General features: G+C 42.3%; 1 protein-coding gene across 1 annotated transcript in view; it reads left to right on the top strand.

Annotated features, from left to right (window-relative positions):
* The window catches only part of GUCY1A2 (guanylate cyclase 1 soluble subunit alpha 2), a 338,126-nt gene that overhangs the window by 25,891 nt on the left and 291,434 nt on the right, over positions 1–20,801 (top strand). The window contains exons 2-3 of the mRNA XM_045482650.1: positions 5,686–5,747; positions 14,285–14,406. Of these exons, the coding sequence (XP_045338606.1) occupies positions 5,686–5,747; positions 14,285–14,406 (184 nt within the window). The remainder of the gene's footprint in view (positions 1–5,685; positions 5,748–14,284; positions 14,407–20,801) is intronic.

The raw sequence follows: 20,801 nt of genomic DNA, 5'->3' as shown, positions 1-20,801 counted from the left end.
TATCATTTGGTCCATTGGCGTCTATAGACTTAGCCGTAAAGATAGGGTATCTCACATTATGATTTTGGTCATGTTAAATGATAGAATTTGGCATATCATGTCCTAGTACATGAAATAATCTTGTGGAGAACATGGAGGTCCCTGTGGTGTGATTTAGAGGATGAGAAGTGGTCTCTGCCCCCAGTTTATCTCTCACCGATAAGCCTATTTACCACAATTCCACTGTTAGTGGTTCAGACCATATTTTATAATGTAGGGAAGCTCCTTTTTTATCTTCCTCTACCTTAGGACCAGGGATCGAGTTTTTGAGGAAATGGAGGTATGACTCCTTCTGAGCACCACCTGAGATAAGAGCACTAAAGGTATTTAAAATTTTGATGATAGGGGCGCCTGGGTGGCGCAGTCGGTTAAGCGTCCGACTTCAGCCAGGTCACGATCTCGCGGTCTGTGAGTTCGGGCCCCGCGTCGGGCTCTGGGCTGATGGCTCAGAGCCTGGAGCCTGTTTCTGATTCTGTGTCTCCCTCTCTCTCTGCCCCTCCCCCGTTCATGCTCTGTCTCTCTCTCTGTCCCAAAAATAAATAAACGTTGAAAAAAAAAAATTAAAAAAAAAAAAAATAAAATAAAATTTTGATGATAAAAGGAAGTAGATTATGCAATGATGATTACTGGAGACCTGTTTAGGGAGTTTACATGATGATGGTAGCGACTGAGCCTATCAGAATGCAGCATGAAGATATTAGATGCCCAGGGTGTAAGGAAGAGGTGAGCCAGAGGAGGACAAAGAGTTGAGAGAGGAGGAGTGGAAACGTGTGTCCAAGGCAAGACTTTATTCCTGATTTTGCCTCTGTCTTTCTTTGTCTATACAGGTTTGGTGTCAAGAATTTTAAATGTGTTTTCAAGAAGCAGACAATTTGATCCATGTGATTCTTTAATTGTGCGTTGACATTAAAAAAATGCTTTCTTACTGGAAACACTTTCTAAGGGGAGAGATGCTCTGTTTGCAAAAGAGGACTTGTAACATCTCTAACTTTGGTTCTTTTTCAGTCCAATGGTGATAATAACACCAGCCTGACTCTTTCCCTGGAGGCCCCTGTGACTGGTGGAAGATCCACTGGCACGGCACGCGTTGAAAAACATGAACTGTAAAGTGTGCAACCAGATCCAAAGTGTTAAGTGTAATGTGCAGTGTAGGTTGGAGGCTTTGTGCCTGGACTCTGGAGGAGACTACCTACTCTTCAGTACTGGTTTTGCCTCTTTTTACCTGTGTGACATAGGGCAGCTTCAGTTTTGTGTGTCTCAGTTCCCTTATCTGTAAAATAATAACACCCATGTCTATGTCATGCTGTTGATGTGACCAACAAAGGAGTTCGTGTGCAGGGAGCTTACAGCAGTGCCTCTCATAGAGGGAGTGTCATACTAGCTGTTATGTTGTATGTATGTGTCCCAGCATTGCTGACATAAGTGCCCGGGACTGAGTTACATGGAAATTTTAAACATCCTTTATTTATGCCTCAAGCAATATAGCTCTTTATTTATCTAAGAAATTCACATTAATTATAAGTCATTAGTGACAGTTAATAAATGGAACTGTGTTGAACTTGGCAGTTAAGTATGAACACCTCCCAGAAGCTTACTTCTCTTGATATTTGAATAAAGAATCTGTTCTCATTAATGTAGACTTACTCAGTTCAGGTAATTTTCCTAGAGTATTATTGGTCTTGATCATCATGTTTATACCTTAAACGAAAGGTTTACAACCCATGACTGCACATTAGAAGCAACTGGGTCTCTCAGACCAGTTGAATTGGAAAATTTGGAGGTGGAACTCAGGCATTGGTATTTTTTAAGAGCTCCCCAAGGTGATTTTAATGTACAGACAGAATAGAAAACCACTGGCCTAGAGAGTTAGTAATTAAGTGTATATCTCTATCATTTAATTGCTGACATTGATATGTAATTTCCTCATATTTAAGTAAATAAAATGACATGGATATTTACAGATATTTCTTTAAAGGAGGGCCTAGGGTTTCCATTAATTCTGTAGCCTGTGGGTGTGTGCCGTAAAGCAGAAATGAGAAGCTTGTTTTAAAATTATCAAGGTCACCTGGGTGACTCAGGTGGTTAAGTGTCCTACCTCAGCTCAGGTCATGGTCTCAGGTTTGTGAGTTTGAGCCCCGTGTCAGACTCTGTGCTGACAGCTCAGAGCCTACAACCAGCTTCCTATTCTGTCTATGCCTCTCTCTGCCCCTCCCCCACTCATGCTCTGTCTCTGTCTCTCTCTCTCTCAAAAATAAATAAACATTAAAAAACAAAAATTAGCTATGTAGTTTTGTTTTTGGAAGGATGAAGTGCTGTCAATATTAGCAAACAATATAGAAATACCAGAATGTTAAAGATGAGAGGGACCCTCAAGGCATCTCATAGAAAGAGGGGTACACTTTGAAGCCAGTCCTGGCTTTTAGTGGCTTATTCACTTCCTACCTTTGTGATCTTGGGTTCTTTACTTAACCAATCTGAGCCTCAACTTCTTGATCTGTAAAATCGAGGTGAGCATGTGCTTTATATGATGACGAGTGTGTTTCATGGGCACACACACTCATGTCTTGCTTCCCTGCCTCCTACCTGATCCCTAGGTCCATCTGGTACAGATGTCCATGGCAAGGACTGCGTCACAACCTCCCAGCTGCTGGGAACTGCTTCCTCCCACTCCTCGGGGACCACTTCTCTGGCTCTGTTGGGACTGTTTCATGGCTGGATGTTTGGATCCCATGACCTTAAGTGAACATAACATTTAGTGTGCAGGGGCCAGTACTGCTGGCCAAGCAGAGTGAAGCTATTCATGAGACAGGAGATGAAGGAGATCTTGTGGCCATGTGATGGCAGCCTTTGAGTACCTTCTGTCTGTCCCAGATGATCTGTGTGCAGGACCCAGATGGCTGCCTTGTGTCTCCAGCTCTATGTTCTTAGCCATTGCTTCTAGGGGTTGAACAGGAACAATGAGAGGTCACTATCTCTATCTTAGCTTGGGGTAAGCACAGAAGAATCATAGACCTCTTCGATTGTTGTGGTTGTTGTTTTTATGATGGGAATACTGGATTTCATCTTTTCCCCCACCCTTGTCTCTCAGATCCTTTAGCATTTGGCTATAAAATGATTAGGCCACCTAGTTCTCCTGTTGCCCATTCTTTGTGTCCTAGGAAGGAGGTTCGTGGTTTCTTATTCTTTGTAAAGCTTAAGGCCTCAGGTCTTGATTCCAACTATGGGGCTTCAGTGTCCTTCCCACTTGTAAGCCTGCTTTCTAGGACTATCCTCAATCTTAATTTTCAGAATTCTGCTTGTATCACCATCTCTGGACTCATCTGAAGTTTTCATTGGAAATGAAACTGCCATTTTTCTGTTGTTTCCTTTGTCTACTGGAATCAGCACCCTCTTATGATTAACAGTAGTAGGAGCTGTATTGAATTTTTAGGTGGTAAGGATCTCCAAACATTACACTTGTGGGCTGGGCGGTCTGACTTAAATCCTGTGCTCCTCCACTAGATTATGAGACTCTTGAGGGTAGAAGCCACGTTTTATAAATGAATATCGTCATAACTATCATTATGTATCTACTGTGCACCAGAGACTTTGCTTTATTTCAATTAATCTCCATAAAAATAATGTACACATGAGGAATCTTAGAGAGCTTAAGTAAACTGCCCAAGGTCATGTGGCTTGTGAGTGGATTTTTGAACTCACTTTGATATTAAACCCTGTGTTCTAAAATCATGTTTCTAAATTCCTTCTGAAAGGAAGGAGCAGATACAGGTAAGAAGAATGGGATCTTGGCCTATAGAATGTTGGATGACCTCTTGAGTCAGGGTCAGGTATGGAGGTGTATTCTTAGAGGAGGAGAGAAGGTCTGCATATCTTCAAAGCCCCTGTTTTTCCCATTAATATACTGACCGGCGTTGCTGACGTACGTGGACTAAGAATGGACCCTATGACTCTCAAGGCAGAAGTCACCCCCGTGGACGGGTTTGGCCCACACGTGGCTTTTTTATTCAGGTCAAGAGAGACCCCAAGATTATGTGAAGACATCTCTCACTGATAAGAGCCATTGGGTGAGCAATCAGGCAAACTCTGAAGAGGACTCTATGAATCCATGGTGATGAGATGTTCTGTGCTGAAGTCAGCTTTGGCTTGCTGATGATGAGGAGATAGTCTGTAGTCACCTGCTGTGTTTGGAGTTTAGACCATCAGAACGTGCCTACCAGCTCTGGTGAGCGACAGGAAGTATATAAATGCTTTCTGGCGTTGGAGCTCTGTCGGATATTCCCAGAGAACGTTTCCCTTTTAATGTATTTGGAAACTATAAATTTAACTCCTGCTGGGGGAAAAAAAGTAATGGTTTCACAAAAGAAAAAAGCTCTTTAAAAGGCTTAACTCCTGTCACAAACATGTGCTTTTTAATAACCGGGAAATTCCTGGTGCAGGGAAAAAATGCCCTTTTGTACAAATGAGGTCATTCTGGTCTTAACTGGCCCTATGCACTTTAGTTCCTGCATTCTGTTCCACGTTTTGTGACCAGAGGTTATTGGAAGGGTAATCCCTGTGTGCACAGTCACTGCTTTTAGGGCATGTTGCCAAAGAGAAAGTTATCTTAGCTCACAAGCTTCCAAGCCAGTGCAAGAGGCCCAGCTCCCAGGGGTACCCGGCCAGTGACTGATAATGACTTGGTTTAGCTTGGCTGTGGGTTGAGTTTTTAAAGCACACTTTTTTTGTGCACTGGGATGGTTGTGCCTGCTTCTTCCTCTTTAGATTTCTCAACAGCTCCATTGCTTCTCGATTCAGGAGTGATTTTTCTTGCTTGGGCACATTCTATCTACTGTGCTTTGATTCTGTCCCGAAGAGAAGAAACATCAGTGCCAGATTGAGGCTTCCTGTTCATCTTCTTCACCTGGTTTATACGAAAAACAGCTGTTAAAGGCATTTGCCCTGTACCCATTTCCTTGCACACTTGGAGGCTGATTCCTCCAAAAATTAATTTCTGATTTGGTTCTTACCCCAATTTCTTAATAAAATCTATGGTCAGGGAACTTTGTGGCTACCTGGGTCAGAAACTCCAAGCCTAGGCTTTGTTGCCTAAATAAGTCTAAAAAAATTTGTTGCCCTGGGAGTAAGAAACTATCTTCAGCTCTCCCAGAGAGGCAAGGATTATATGATTCAGCTGGGAACTACTTATGTGTTTGCTGCAGACCCCATTTTGTTGCCCAGAGCACCTGTGGCCCCTCTTGGAGGCCTCAGCATCCTTGCTTGAAAACTCTCGAGTCCTTGAGGAGGTGAGGCTTGATCTGGGCATGGCCCTTGTTTCTTGAGTCCACCTCCCCTCCACTGCCCTCAAGGCCTCGGTTTGTTGTAGACAACCACAATAAATATTGAACCTAAGGATTGCTGCAAAAGAATTGGAAAAAATATGGCTAGGAAATGCTATCACCCTTGAAATGCTGGGAAATTGGGGGTAATTGCTGAGTGCCTCATATTAGTTCCTCTGGAGAAAATACATGGCAAAATGCATAATGGGTTAATATTATAAAGTGAAAACTCGTAGAAGATAAATCAGAAGCCCCATATCTGCCTCTGATGCTCAGAAGGGGAAAGGCACTGATTTGCTGATAATATATTTTTATTTTTCTTCTTCTCCAGCCTCAGACGATACAGCAGACTCTCCAGAGGACACTGCAGTATTATGAGCACCAAGTTATTGGGTAAGTAAAATAGATTTTGGTCATTATTTGGGGAAAATTAAAGATAATTACTCAAACACAGCTGTTGAGCATGCGCTTTCCTGCCACCCAAGTCAGTCTTTACCAGTGGCTGTGGGGTGGAGATTCCTTGGCACCCCTGGACTGACTACCTTTGCTTTATTTTTGTTTAATCCTTTTGAATGAAATTCCCTTTTGGTATTGCCTTTCCTTTTCAACTTTTCTTCTTCTTGTGTTCTTTCCATCTTCTCCTCCACCGAATCTCCTAATTGTGCCTTAGTAATACAGTCAGGTTTAATGGTACCAACTGAGAGGCTTTAAATGGGATTTTAGAATCCTTTAGGAAAGTCGACTCAGAGTCAATACAAGCCTAATACAGTTCAAGGAGAGGTATTGCTTTAGTTAGTTTAGTTAGTTCCACGTTCCATATTTGTCTTTAATCTTTCTTTTCTTGACATCATTGGGATATGGTGTAATGTAAGAAGACAAAATCAAGGAACAGGAACTCCAGCCCTCACCAGCACATAGAACTTTAAAGTTACTTTAATCTGTTTTGTAAGGGAGGATGACGATGGTAACAGCTAATTGAAGATTAGATGCCGTGGGTAAATGAGATAATTTCAGTGGGAGTATTCTGTAAATAGAAAGCTCCAGATAAGTGTAAGGTATACTTACGACTGGCTATGGCAGAAAGCAGTTGGAAATACAGAAGCCTCAATTCACTTTCTGATGCAGGCTACCTTAAAATGAAGTTGAAGTCATTGACATGAGAGGCAGTGCATATTTGTAATTCACATAGTTAATTTCTCTGAGCTGCCATCATTTATTTGTGTAAGATTGTGAGCACTTTTGAGGAGCTAAGATTCAAATCCTAGTACCTTTTGAAAGGCCATCAAGCATCATTTAACATTTGGGGCCAATAGTCATTGCCCTGGGGATCGAGACTATATTTGTGGCTAGTAGGCTACACTACTAGCCTGTGATTATTTTTTTAAACCAAAACAGAAGAAAAGAAGATTTAGTGGAAACATAATCTCGGTACCTAGTACAATGCCATATGTTTTAAGTGCTGGATAATTATGTTAATTGTCATTTCAGAGGGAATTGCTTTGAAACTTTGTCACATGAGTCCTCAAAACTGTGGTACTAGGAGAAGCATATTATTTAAACTCGTGAGATGGCTTTTAGTTTGAGGCCATTAGTGACTTTAAATGGTTTACCCTAATGGAGGCAAATGATGTCAAATTAATCTCTCCCCACATATTCTAAAATAAAACTTAATCACTCTCATTGGATTTGCTGCTTCCAAAGTGTGGTCTTTGGATCAAATTAGTCAATATACTTGGCACAGTTTCTTGTATGTGGTGAGCACTGCAACCTGTTGGCTCTTGTGTTCAGTGTCATTATTATTTTTTAAATTTTATTTTATTAAATTTTTTTTTAAAGTTTGTTTGTTTTTGAGAGGGAGAGAGAGTGTGTGCGCGAGCGGGAAAGGGGCAGAGAGAGAGAGCATCCAAAGATGCTTTGGAGCATCCAAAGGAGGCTTCAGGCTCTGAGTTGTCAGCACAGATCCCGACACAGGGCTCAAACCCATGAACCGTGAGATCATGACCTGAGCCAAAGTTGGTCACTTAACCGACTGAGCCACCCAGGCGCCTCTATTTTTAATATTTTATTTATTTATTTATTTATTTATTTAATGAAATTTATTGTCAAATTGGTTTCCATACAACACCCAGTGCTCATCCCAACAGGTGCCCTCCTCAATGCCCATCACCCACTTCCCCTCCCTTCCACCCCCCATCAACCCTCAGTTTATTCTCAGTTTCTAAGAGTCTCCTATGGTTTGGCTCCCTCCCTCCCTTCCCCCCCCCCCACCCCCCCATGGTCTTCTGTTAAGTTTCTCAGGATCCACATAAGAGTGAAAACATATGGTATCTGTCTTTCTCTGTATGGCTTATTTTACTTAGCATCACACTCTCCAGTTCCATCTACGTTGCTACAAAAGGCCATATTTCATTCAAAACCACACTGAGATATCACCTCACACCAGTCAGAGTGGCTAAAATGAACAAATCAGGAGACTATAGATGCTGGCGAGGATGTGGAGAAAGGGGAACCCCCTTGCACTGTTGGTGGGAATGCAAACTGGTGCAGCCGCTCTGGAAAACAGTGTGGAGGTTCCTCAAAAAATTAAAAATAGACCTACCCTATGACCCTGCAATAGCACTGCTAAGAATTTACCCAAGGGATACAGGAGTACTGATGCATAGGGGCACTTGTACCCCAATGTTTATAGCCACACATTCAACAACGGCCAAATTATGGATAGAGCCTAATGTTCATGAAGTGATGAATGGACAAAGAAGGTGTGGTTTATATACACAATGGAATACTACTTGGCAATGAGTATTTTTAATATTTTAAACACAATACCAGTAACCAAAAAACAAATCATTTCCTGGAATTGCAAATGCCCTCTTTTGAAATGAAATGGTAACTGATGAAAGGCTCATTTGTGAACTGAACTTATGTTCTCAGGGCAGATTGGAGCAGGAATCTTGTAACTGTGATCAGAGTAGTTACCTAGACTATGTTACTGTATTCAGGAGAAAATTCTTTTTTCCATTAGTAAGAGGCAGTTCTCTTTTATCTCAGCCATTGCCTCAACTCTCCTGCTCCCTCTTACCTTGTAGACATAGCCTGTGGTGATTCTTGGCCTCCAAATAGTCTTTGGTAGTTCTGTTTCTTAGAGACAGTGTAAGGAAAACCGTGCATGTGACTCCGATAAAGAGGCATCCTGATGTCCAGCTGTCTCCAAAGAGACCCGTTAACACATTTTCACCTGAGTGGGGGCTGCCTTCTGAGGACTTGGAAGTACCAGTGCCCGCTGCCTTTATTCGTGGGCACGCGAACAGAGAGATGTTGGTGGCAGTATTGTGACATTGGCCTTTCTTGACTTTGTCTTCCCTCTTCCCTTGGCCCCAGTGTCCCCACCCATCTGTCTCTCTTTCTTCCTATTTCTCTTTAATAGTGAAAAAGGAGAGCATCTATTATGACTAACATTTGAATTCAGTATTCACACCTGCCTGTTGTACCTCTTTCAAAGACACAATTAAAGGCTTTTTATCTCTAACTGAAAAGGAGTGTGTTTCTTCCAGTTAAAGGGATTTCAGGCAATTGGTAAAAATTGCTGAGTATTAGTTTACATGTTTCGGCAGAGGGTGAGGGTGGGAGAGCGATGGTTTTCCAAAACTCTGAAATAGGGCTTTGCCCAAGGTTTGTCTTGAAGTAATTCAGCTGTAAGGAGCCTTGAGTTGGGAGGGTGAATCGGGATGAATGGTAAGGAGTATAAGCTAGCCCTCCTGGGGTTTCTTTTTTTCAAAATTGTAATTGCAGTGCAGTTAACATACAGTGTTATGTTAGCTTCAGGTGTAGAATATGGTTATTCTTCACTTCCATATATCACCCTGTGCTCATCACAAGTGCACCCTTCACGTGTTTCATTCATCCCCCACCCACCTCCCCTTGGGGGACTACCAGTGTGTCGGTGTATTCTCTGTAGTCAAGAGTCTGTTTCTTGGTTTGTCTCTCTTGTTTTTCCTTTTGCTCATTTGTTTTGTTTCTTAAATCCCACATACGAGTGGCATGATATGGTATCTGTCTTTCTCTGACTGATTTCACTTAGCATAACTTTCTAGCTCCATCCATGTCCAGAAGGGTCCCAGCCCTTCTGTTGTGAATTTCTTAAGTCCCCTCTAACCACTGGCCTCCCAGCCTCCCTTTCTTGTCCTTTAAAACTGCCCTTGGACCTGCTTTATTTATCAGAACTTCAGGACTGCCTGCTGGTCCTTGATGAATTCTTACAAGTAGTTCACAGAAACTCTCTGAGGCTTTTTAAGTCTCCGAGATGGAGACATGAATGCAGCGAGCAGCTGTTGAAAGGCTCACACAGATGGAGGACGGAAGGCAGGAGCTCACGAGCCTCTGTCAGGGAGACAGCCTCTCTGTGCCCCCAGGAACTTTATCTTCAAACATTTGTTCTAGTCCTCAGCTTGTCCATTCTCTGGTTCACGCAGTTATTCACAGAGACCGTTCAGGCTGGAAAAAGGAGGGCGAAAATTATTCATGCCATGTGGAAAAGCCTCTGCATCCCCACTGTTGTCGTGGCGGCTTCTCACCTGGACACTTATTCTTGTGCCTCAACGTTGTGTCCACCACAGAAAGGTGACCAATCAGATTAGATTATGTCCCCTTCTCATTTCAGCCCAATGGTTCTCACTTGTTAAGGTGCATCAGAATCACCTGCGGGCTTGTTAAAACACAGAGAGCTGGACCTCACCTGCAGGACTCTGACCCCGTGTGTCCCATGCACTCTTGGAGCATTTCTAATGAGTTTCTAGATAATTCTGCTGACGCTGCTGGGCCAGATATTAAACTGTGAAATCCTTGCTTTACACCATTTAATGGCTTCCTGTGATAGAGTAAACTCTGAACTTTGCCTGTGATCTGGGCTCTGCTTACCTCTCTGATTCCATCTTCTTCCACTCCCCCTTGTCACTTCCCGCCCTCCCTGCCAGACGTCTGTGGGCTTCTCAACTCCTGCTTAGCCTCAGGACCTTTGCGCATACCATCCCACTTTCCTGAAATGGCCTGTCCCCAGATGGGTGCGTGGATTACTTTTTTTTTTTTTTTTTAATGTTCAGGTCTCTTTTTAAACATCGTTATCTTCAGAAAAACATGCCATGGCCACCCAATCTAGAGAAGCCCTCCATCTCCTCCTTACATCTCCAACCTAGATATTTTGTATTTTATTCCTCTCTGGTATTCCTTTTCATACAATTTATCATAGCCGATGTTATCTTGTTTATTTATCTAAATTATTTTCTTCTATATTTCTATGCCTTTGTAATTGCTTGGTACATAGGAGGGACTAACATGTTTTTGGGGGGGCTTGGGGAAGTGTGAATAAATGAGAAAGTTGCTCTTTGGAGGTATATACATAGAAGTATGTGTCTAGTGGATAAAAGAGTAGATTATGCTTGGAAGGGGGCTTAAAATGAGGGGTAGAAATAATCTCCAGGGTCGATTACAGTTGTAGTATCCAAGAGCCTTTCCTGCATAGCATAAATTTTACTGATTTATTTGCTTAGTTTCTCCTTTATGCTTAATGCTCTACCTCTGTGTGTCAGGCTGACTTTGTGGTAAGTTTATTTTTAAATTTTTTTGCATAAACTCTGCACAAGCACACTCACCTGTCCATACAGCACAGTCTTCTTCCCTCAATATGAGGAAAAGGGGCACTGAGTGTACATCTTTGTGTTAGTCTTTCTGTAACTCCAGCTTCTAGGGGCTGGACTCGCTTCTTGGACAGTGTAGTGGAAGGAACAATCAGAACCAGAAGGGGTAAGTAGGGGACAGGCTGGGATCACTGTCAGAATTGAAAGGCACCCCAGATTGAGGAAAGTCTGCTTTATGATGACTTTCTCCCTCTGATGTCATTGTTGCCATTATGTTGTGTCCCTCCTGGTCTCTGAGCAGAGGGCTGAGAAAATGCTTTGGGAAGAGACCTACCACATACCAAGTTTCCTAGATTTAAAGTGATTCTGCCTTTGAATGCTTTAGGGCACATTAGGTAACAAAAACGAGCCTCAGTTTTCTCATTTTTAAACTGGTAACAACATACTGACGTCCAGAGTGCCACTCCCAGACTGTCCTCACGTGTGTGCTTCATGACTCCCCCTGGTCTGTAGCTCACCAAAGTGGATTACCACGACGGTGCAGCCAGAGAGTTCTTTAAACCCATGATTGGAAAACACGCGATGATCCATCTTCCTGAGACGGAATGTTCAATCGTTAGATATTTTAAAAGCTGAAGCCTGAAGAAATGTATATTCAGAACACTGCCCCTCATTTCGAGCCTTTTTTGCCAGAAGAAGCATCATTGTGCTAATATCGCGGGTGGGGCCACTGCCAAGCTCTTTTATTATTTGGGACAACTTTTCCTATAGTCATCTAAAATTAAATTCTCTCATTCCCTTTATCACTGCGGGCCTCATGTTTGTTTTGTATTGCCAACCTTCTTTTTTCTTTTGACAGTCGAATAGGGATTAATAAACTAGAGTAATTTCCATAGAACATTAGAAGTAGGTGAACCCTGGATATTCTGGGACACAAACCTTAATGTTATTACTTAGGCTGTCATGGTTAGATTTTGTGGCTATCCGTCATTTTATCTAAAAAGTGATATAGCTTCCTTTTCATATATTTACGAAGAATATGTGAATGGATAAACACAATGTTAGATAAAAGCTATTATCTTTTCTCGTGGGTGGGTGGCCCAGTGCGTTAAGCAATCTACTCTTGATTTCAGTTCAGGTCATGATCTCACAGTTCCTGAGTTCAAGCCCTGAGTTGGGCTCTGCACGGACAGTGTGGAGTCTGCTTGGAATTCTCTCTCCTTCCCTCTCCTCCCCTGTCCTGCTCACACACACACTCTCTCTCTCAAAATAAATAAACGTAAAAAATTAAAAAAATAAAAAATAAAAGCTATTATCTATTAATTGATTACTCTTTTTGAGGCAATGTACTGGACACTTTACATCTCTTATTTTATGGGATATTGACCGTCTGTTTCATAAGATTATTGCATAAAGCTCATTTTGTAGATAAGGAAACTGAAGCTGTGAGAAAAAAACATTTTGTCTAGGATCAGTCCAATTAAAGTGAGAGAGCCTGATTTTACAAACGATCCTGTATTTGTCTGTTTTTGATGACCATGTTCCCCATTCTACCTTTTACGAGTGATTCCTGCATCCTGGAAACTGTAATGAGCATTTTGCCAAACTGGTTTGTTGGGATCTGATCTCAGGGAAGTGTGCAAGCCTGAGGCCATCTTGTTTTTTTCTCTCCGTTGCTTCAAACATGCAGGGATGGGTCCGCTGTGATATTGGGTGGATTGCCCTGATTTTCAAGAACTTCCAGGGAGTCTATAGTCTACTCCAGATGAGTTCACATGTCAATCCCATATCCATTCTCCCCATTCCATCCCTCTCTGCCTGTGTCAGAATGCAAGTAGAGGGGTATTCTGGGGCATTTCACTCCTGTGGTCCAGGCCAATCCTTTCTATGTCCCTTTCTCTTATGTATCAGGTAGGAGTAAAATGGAAGATAGGGGCAGCCTTTTTAAATTCACTGATGACTGTGACAGTCCTGTCTTGGCTAGGAGACCCTCAGTAAGGTATTTCAGATGCCCCACTCTTGCCCCTGAGAAGTAAACTTCATGGTCTTTCTGGTGGGATCTCTCTCCTGCTGGGAGCCTCTGGCTGGGGAAGGCAGTAAGAGGGGACAACCCAAGCGTTCTTCTCTTTCCTGGTATCTCCCCGACCCATGGGAAATGCCTAATTTTTGCCTTGCCAAATGGAGGCATGGTAGGCGGCTCCTTTTTTGCCTCTCTTTCTTTTCCCTGTTAATAAGTCTTTCTGGAACCTTCTCCCTCCACTCAGTCAGGCACCAAGGGATGATCAGGAATTATACCACCTCAGCAGACGTTCACAGTGGAATGTGGTACCCAGTGCCCCATCTTGACCAGGGGCGGACCCCTCTCTCCCCAACTGGGCTTCTGCAGAAAACCTGTCCTTTCTCTTTTTCTTGTAGGGCAAGGGAAGAATAACAACAGTGTTCTCCTCCTAGGCCAGTTACTTTTTCTTCCGAGGATTTGCTTTCAATTTTTTTTTTTATTCCTTTGCTTCTGTGAGCTGGCGATGGCGGGGCCTCCAGTCATTTCTTAAGTTCTGAAGGGAATTGTTACTTTTGTAGAATGTGGGAGCATCAGGCCTCTAGTGTCTTCAGCTCTGGTGCCTTCGCTCTAATCTAGAGGCAACTGGAGAAGTTCCAGGCATCACCTGATTACACAGGCATTTTGTAATTCTGTCCTCACAAGAACTCTGGTGGGAGAGCGGATCTCCATTTTATGAGGGGGGCGAGTTAGACTCAAAGAGATGAAGTTACTGGCTCAAAGTCCCACAGATAGAAAATGGTAAGAGCATGATTCAAATTCTGTCAGACTCCAAATGGTTCATTAGCTAATTTGTTATCCATGCACCACACTGCTGCGTCCTGGGCTGTGATAGAGGTTAGGACGTGTTGACTTTTCACAAAGTACCAGTGCCCCAAGTAAGTACCATTAATTATTTTTATTGCCAGGCATCTTCCTTACAGAAACAGATTACCAGCAGCTCTGAAGCACTCAGATAAGGAAACCACTAGCTATACAAACTGATACATGTTCTGGTTCTCCTCATGTATTTTTTTTTCCACACACAGCTGTCTTATTAATGATGGCCTCTGGTTCCTGATCCACACAGCTCATGCTGATGTTAATGGCGGGTTATGCCAGAAGTGGTGTCTGAAACCCTGAGTTATTTTAAAATGCAGTTATTTTTAAAAGCACAGAGTACGTGTGCTTGTGTGTACATATATGAGTGCATTCGCAGATGGTTTAAAAATTTGCTCTGTATGCTAATTTTGTTTTCTTCTTAGTTACAGGGATGCAGAAAGGAATTTCCACAATATCTCTAACAGATGCTCCTATGCAGACCATTCCAACAAAGAGGGTATTGAAGACGTCTCAGGAATCCTTCAATGCACTGCTAATATACTCGGTATATTAACTATATGTTTATAGGCTGAGAGAGAATGAGGGGAGAAGGGAAAGTCAAGTATAAATGTTTCATTTTCTACTGATGGGGGGTTTGGAGACTAAGGCAAATGAAGACTAGGTCCTTGTCTTCAAGTGATTTAATTCGACACTCCTGGAGATGTGTAAGTGCAAATTACGTGCACGCCGTTTCCTTGGAGGTAGAAAAACATTATAATAAGAATACTCATGTGCCAGGGAAACCCAGAATTTGTATGTTGGTATCAGCCTCCTGTAATCCATATTTCTCTGGTTCTTAACTTCGACTGAAGTTGGGGATCTTCCTGTCCAAGCCCACACTCTATTATTGGCATAACAGTATTTGTGAGAGGCCTTGGTGGGAGCTGGAGGGTGGCTCACATGTAGCCATAGTGGACTCTACACTCAGAGGTGGTGGCAGGTCATCTACTGAGGTCTTTGTGTGTGTGTGTGTGTGTGTGTCCACCTTGAAGATGCTGGTAGTATGGTGGCAGGACTGTTTTTGAAGGAGGAGTGTTAGCACACTAAATCATGCTGCCTTCAGGTACCATAAATGAGCCGTGCTCTCTTACTATATGATGTTCTTGGTGTGTGAGAGCTACCTTGCATTATATGCACAGTAGATATCAGAGCAGAAATACTTTTTTGCCGTAATGTCTTTTGTAGGTTTGTAGTAAAAAAAAAATAGCTCTTTGAATTTTTTGGTAACTCTCCTTTTTCCTTACTACTCAGGGATCCATAGAGTGTTGGGGAGGGGTGGTAGGGAACAACAAATCTTAGTGACAGACTCCATATAGAACTCAGAATCTCCTCTCTCTCAGGATCAGATGGATGAAGACTGGGGCAAACTTGTTTGCCTGACTTTGTTTCCTGTTAGAGTAGGTGCTTTCTCTGGAAACATCTGAGTCCCTTCTACAGATAGATTCCAGGTGACCTCAAACCATGACTCTACCAGATTTTTCTAAACATATCTGACTCCCAGAGGTGGATCTGGCTTTTACACTCAAGCTGTGATGCCACCTACCTATTGATAAGATTTTCATCCTAGGTAAACACAAATTATTAAGAACATGGACCTTTTTGTGAGGGGTGGTTTGTCTATTATGCATGTGAGAGAGTGATGGACAGTGAGAAGAACCCAAGGACTGACTGTCCTCAATCTTCGTACAGGTGCAGGGATGTCTTACTACCCCAGTAAACTTAATTATTGTGGAAGAGAAGGGATGAGAATAACTGGGAAGAGGGGCCAGTCATTACCCAAAACCAAACCATTTTCTGATTTTTTATTTTCAAGAATTGTCCATCAGTTAAAAAAAAAACCCAAATAAAGTTGGTGAGCTTGGCCAAGTAAGGATAATTTGTTAAAGTGATCATGTTGTAACGTCACCATTTCATAAAAAAGGGACATTTTAACTTTCCCCAAAATAGGAAAGTCTAATCTCCAATAAAAGATGGGCATTTAAATGGAATAAATTTAGCTGGATGACAAAAAAAGAAAAAATCCAACTCCATCAGTAACATTTATTTCTCTTGAGACCTTGTGATTTTCCAGGGGTGGCGTGAGATGATGCCCCACTAAGGGATGTATTAGAGTCTTGGCAAGGGACGTTTATGATTTTGAAAGCTGCTCTTACTCAGTTTCTAAAGATTTCACCACCCCTCACATTGTCGTGTCATATGCTCCCCACCTTGCCCATCACGGAGTGAGAGCAGGGAGGAAATGTTGAGGATAAATCTATGCAGGTGCTGAAGGCATGTCAACAGACTTGAAGGTGGGTGTGCCCAAGTCCCACACGCTTGAGGTCAGACAGTTTGACAGGGTAACCACCAGGGGGCACTGTTGGCCCAGCACAGCTCAGTTGCTCTCCTGGAGTTGCCTTGAGTTGCAGCTCAAGTAGGGCATGAAAAGAGCTGCAGGCAGGATGCTTGCTACCTGAAGATATCAATGACAGAGTGTTTGTAAGTGAGGTGCTTATGATTTAGAAGGTGACTGTACAACAGGGTTTGGATTTCATAAATACCAAGTTTTTCTAGACACGAGATACTAGATTTTTTTTCCCTCTTAGTAACAATGGGTTGTTCTTCAAATCTAAAAATCACAATCTTGTAAAATTTAAATGTCTGCAGAATAAAATGAAATGCCTGCCATCTGTCGACCAGATACTGGCGTGGATCTAACAGGTGATTATGTGTCTAAGACGTAGCTGTTCTCTTTTGGGTAATGTCGTTTCATAACTCTTGCAATACAGGCTATCCGAGGACGAAGGCAACAGCTTTACCTTGACTGGTCAGAGTCAGTGAGAGCTTTGTCTTCAACAGGTCACTGCACTATGACTGACCTTGGCTTGCTTAGATTTCCTCTTTTTAAATTACATTTAAATTCCACAGTGCAGTCATTTTTTAATATTAAATATAATTTATCATCAAATTGGTTTCCATACAACACCTAGTGCTCATCCCAACAGGTGCCCTCCTCAATGTCCATTACCCACTTTCCCCTCTCCCCCATCCCCCATCAACCCTCAGTTTGTTCTCAGTATTTAAGAGTCTCTTAGGGTTCATTTTTGAGAATGTAAGAGTTGATCAACTCCTTGAACAGAAAAACACTGTATGAGAAAGGAAGTTATCTTCTGAGTGGGGGAGTTTAGCATGGGAGTGGAGAGTCTCAACCAGGTTCAGAGGAATTTTGATTGCTGGAATCCTCAAATCCTACCAGAGGGCGATTTTCCAACAGTATGATTTATGTTCATTGATTTTGGGGAGCATGGTTAGAATATGGGTGGATTGCGATGGAGAAACACCTACTTCTCTCACCTTCTTAACCAACAAGGACGTTGTGGTAGAGACGAGAAATGTGTTTGTTCGCTCATCTGTAGGTGACTTACACTTCCTCTTCTCAAGAAAGATTTAAATTCCTAGGTCAGAAAATAAGACTAGAGAAGCCAATTTTTCTCCTTTCAAAATAACCCTATCAACTAAGCATGTCCTCCTTTGGATGGTTTGATCATTTGCTGGTTTTTAGGTTGAAGTTTGAGTTGAGCGGTTGGCCTGCAGTAAAAAGAAGGACGTGAGGGGTCTGCAAGATCTTGCTGCGGAAAACCAGTTTGGCCTCTGCCATGCGTTTGTTTCGTCCCTGCTTTCCTAGGACTCCCTGGAAATGCATGTGCATTAGAGAGTGGTTCACGCCCCTACGAGTAATGGGACAGAACTGTTTCCAGATCAACGTTTTCCCACTTATTTCTCTTCTCTTGGCTTAGAAACTGGTTGTTGCTGTCTTTTGTCTCATCATTTACAAATTAGGAATATTAAGTACAGGCTGCTCATACTCATCCATCGCCTCATATTGGTGCTCCAGCAGTCCCTGTGCTAATTCAGGACAGCACCCCAAAGGGGCTTTTAAACTCCGAGAAAGGCTCTCCAAAGAAAGATGGTTGTGAACTATGCCCTCCCTGCTGGAGGCTTTTTGTGTTAAATTTACTGCTTTATTTGGAATATGTCTTTTGCTCACCGAAATGATCTAATTTTAGTTGTCTGAAAAATTATGGCTTTTCCAGCCGTAGTCAGCAAGGCCCATTTTTAGCTCCAATTAAGTAGTAAAATGTATTGATATTCTTAGGTGTGGCATTGAGTATTTCTCGGAAATTGGAATGCTTGAATGGTACAAAGGAGCATCTGTGATAAAGCCCTGACTGAGTAGGGAGAGCTAAGGGAGAGGCAGTCTAAATGGCATAACTTCCTCACATAAGGCAATGTAAAATAAATGAGGGTTATGGCTGTTCCAGTTGTTTTTATCCTTTTGGATTTTCCTTATCAAGCCAAGCAGAGTCTTGGACATTCAGGCTACCCTTAACGACAGAAGGACGGACACCCAGACTACTCTGTGTGCTCGATTGTTTCCTTACAACGAGGTAACCATCCCTGTTCAGAAGGGCATCCATGGTGTATCTGCCTAAATATGTAGGCTGACCAGTCTTTCATCAAGCCAGAGCAGCGCCTTCCCCACAGCTCCCTTTTAGCTTTGCAGATAGAAAAACACTGTTAACGTGGCATTAAGTTTGGTCCCATACTTTGGTGTGGCTGTGGCAGCTCTGACCAGTTTTAGTTGTGTTGGGGGGGCTGGGGATGTGTTGGTTGGAGAGCATCTGCTGCCCTGAGGTGGAGGTGATGGTGGTGTCGGAAAAAGTCCTCGCGCAGTAGGATAGAAATCAGAGATGGGCGCTCTAGGGAATTCACTTCCTAACGACCTGGAGCAAACTTGAGGTTGCTGTTCCAGTAAGCACCAGTTATTTACTGGGTGTTCACAAAGTGGAGTTTCATGCTGCTTTTGCTGAGTGCATTTCCTCTCAATATAATCACAAGGACATGAATAGTGAAAGAATATTCGTTTAAGTTGTCTCTCTTTTTATTTTATTTGATTTGATTAAAAAAAATTTTTTTTTACATTTATTTCTTTTTGAGAGATAGAGAGAGACAGAGCGTGAGCAGGGGAGGGGCAGAGAGAGAGGGAGACACAGAATCAGAAGCAGGCTTCAGGCTCCGAGCTGTCAGCACAGAACCCGACGCGGGGCTCAAACCCACGAACCGTGAGATCATGACCTGAGCCAAAGTCGGACGCTTAACCGACTGAGCCACCCAGGTGCCCCAAGTTGTCTCTCTTTTTAAAGGTTGTCTGTTAGAGTGGGGCTTTATTATCTTCAAAAAACTTAGCACATGTTAGGTCAGAATCAAAGTGAGGTCATGGGGATATTTGTTGGGAAGGAGCTAATGAGGAGGATGAAGGAGATGGCCTTTGGGGCTTACACATTACAGCTTTTTCTTAGTCTTGGGGACTCAGAAATCCTCTGAATGCAGAGCTCACTGTAAAGTGCTCCCCATTCCAGAATCATTAGCTGATATGAACCCTTTTATTTTTTATAAGCAATAATTTGTTTATATGTTAACTGTTAGGTTGGTTTTCTTCTGACTCGGAATGTGCGTTTTAGCAGCCTTGCTAATTGACCATAAAACTGTGAAGGATTAGTTAGCCTTACTTAGGGTTAAGATGACTTTGGGGGTTTTCTTGGAATAACTCTTACACATTCTCCCATTCACTGAACAATTCTTTGATTAACATATATGGAATCTTGGAGAACTCGCTGGTGCAATAATCACTTAACATTTTTATTGATGAATTAAGATACAGTAATAGATAAATTCTAATATAGTTCTTGTTACTGTCACTTAGTAATGGATAATTTTTCTCTTTCATTAAGTAAGTCATGTCAGTATTTAAAGAAATGGATTAGAAATAAGGTGGTTGGAGGAGACTTGATTTATTAATTGTTTTAATAATGGTATTCTAATATACTAACGGTTTAGGGCAAAAATGAACCAGACTCCTTGGGTTGAACATGCAGCTTACCTACTTAGTGGCTGTGTGAGCTGGAACGAGTTATCCAGCCTTTCTGTACTTTATCGTTCCCATTTTGTAAAATGATGGTAATATAACCACGTATCTCCTACAGTTGTTAGGAAGAGTAAATAAGTTAATTTATATAAAGTGCTTGAAGCAGCCTGATGCATGACAAGTGCTACACAAAACAAAAGTTTGCATCAGCCCTGGGAGACTCCATTGCTCACTCTTGCAAGTGAGGAAATGGATATTTGGAGATGTTAACTTGGTAGGTTCCTTTGTCAGGGATTAGAAGCCACAGAAGCAGGATTTTAAACCCAGGTCAGTCTGATTCGAACCCCAGGGCTTTCTTTCCAGGGCTTTGTGTGGTCTTCCAGAATCACGACCGAAATGGGCTTTATGTCACTTCCCTATCGCTAATTGTACAAGTCTCTCTGAATTGTGTGAATTGTACTTAGTTCAGTGCTTTTTGATATGTGCTTGCGTTTGACATGTAGTATCCGCAACGTTTCCCACTGGTGTTGAGGAGAGTGCAGTTTCTTTACAATGTGGACCCTTGTCAGTTTAGAAACAGTATTTGTGTAGATTTCAGGTGTTGACAGTGCGAAAGAAGGCTGATGCGTTTGTTCTCAAGACACAGACAAGGCCTCACAGTTAAACTGTAGTAAACGACATGCCAGTTCTGCTGGCTGCAAGATTTCAAGCCGATCTTGGTATTTCAAGTGGCTTAACTTAGTATGTTAGACGTCACTGGTGGGGCACAAAGCCTCTAAAAGTTGTGTTTCTTAGGCCATTGATTTTGTTTTAGTGGGTGCTGCCTATTAAAGTTTAGGAACATGGTCACCGTATCTCATTAGGAAAGTTGTTACATTATCTCATTTAATAACATGAATTAATTAACACAATTTAACAAAATTAAAAAAAATTTAGCATTTATTTATTTTTGAGAGACAGAGAGAGTACAAGCGGCGAAGGGCAGAGGGAGAGGG

This window comes from Leopardus geoffroyi, chromosome D1 (assembly GCF_018350155.1).
Source record: "Leopardus geoffroyi isolate Oge1 chromosome D1, O.geoffroyi_Oge1_pat1.0, whole genome shotgun sequence".
Taxonomy (NCBI): Eukaryota; Metazoa; Chordata; class Mammalia; order Carnivora; family Felidae; genus Leopardus; species Leopardus geoffroyi.
The sequence above is the reverse complement of the archived record's forward strand: the minus strand, read 5'-3'. Positions and strand labels throughout refer to the sequence as shown.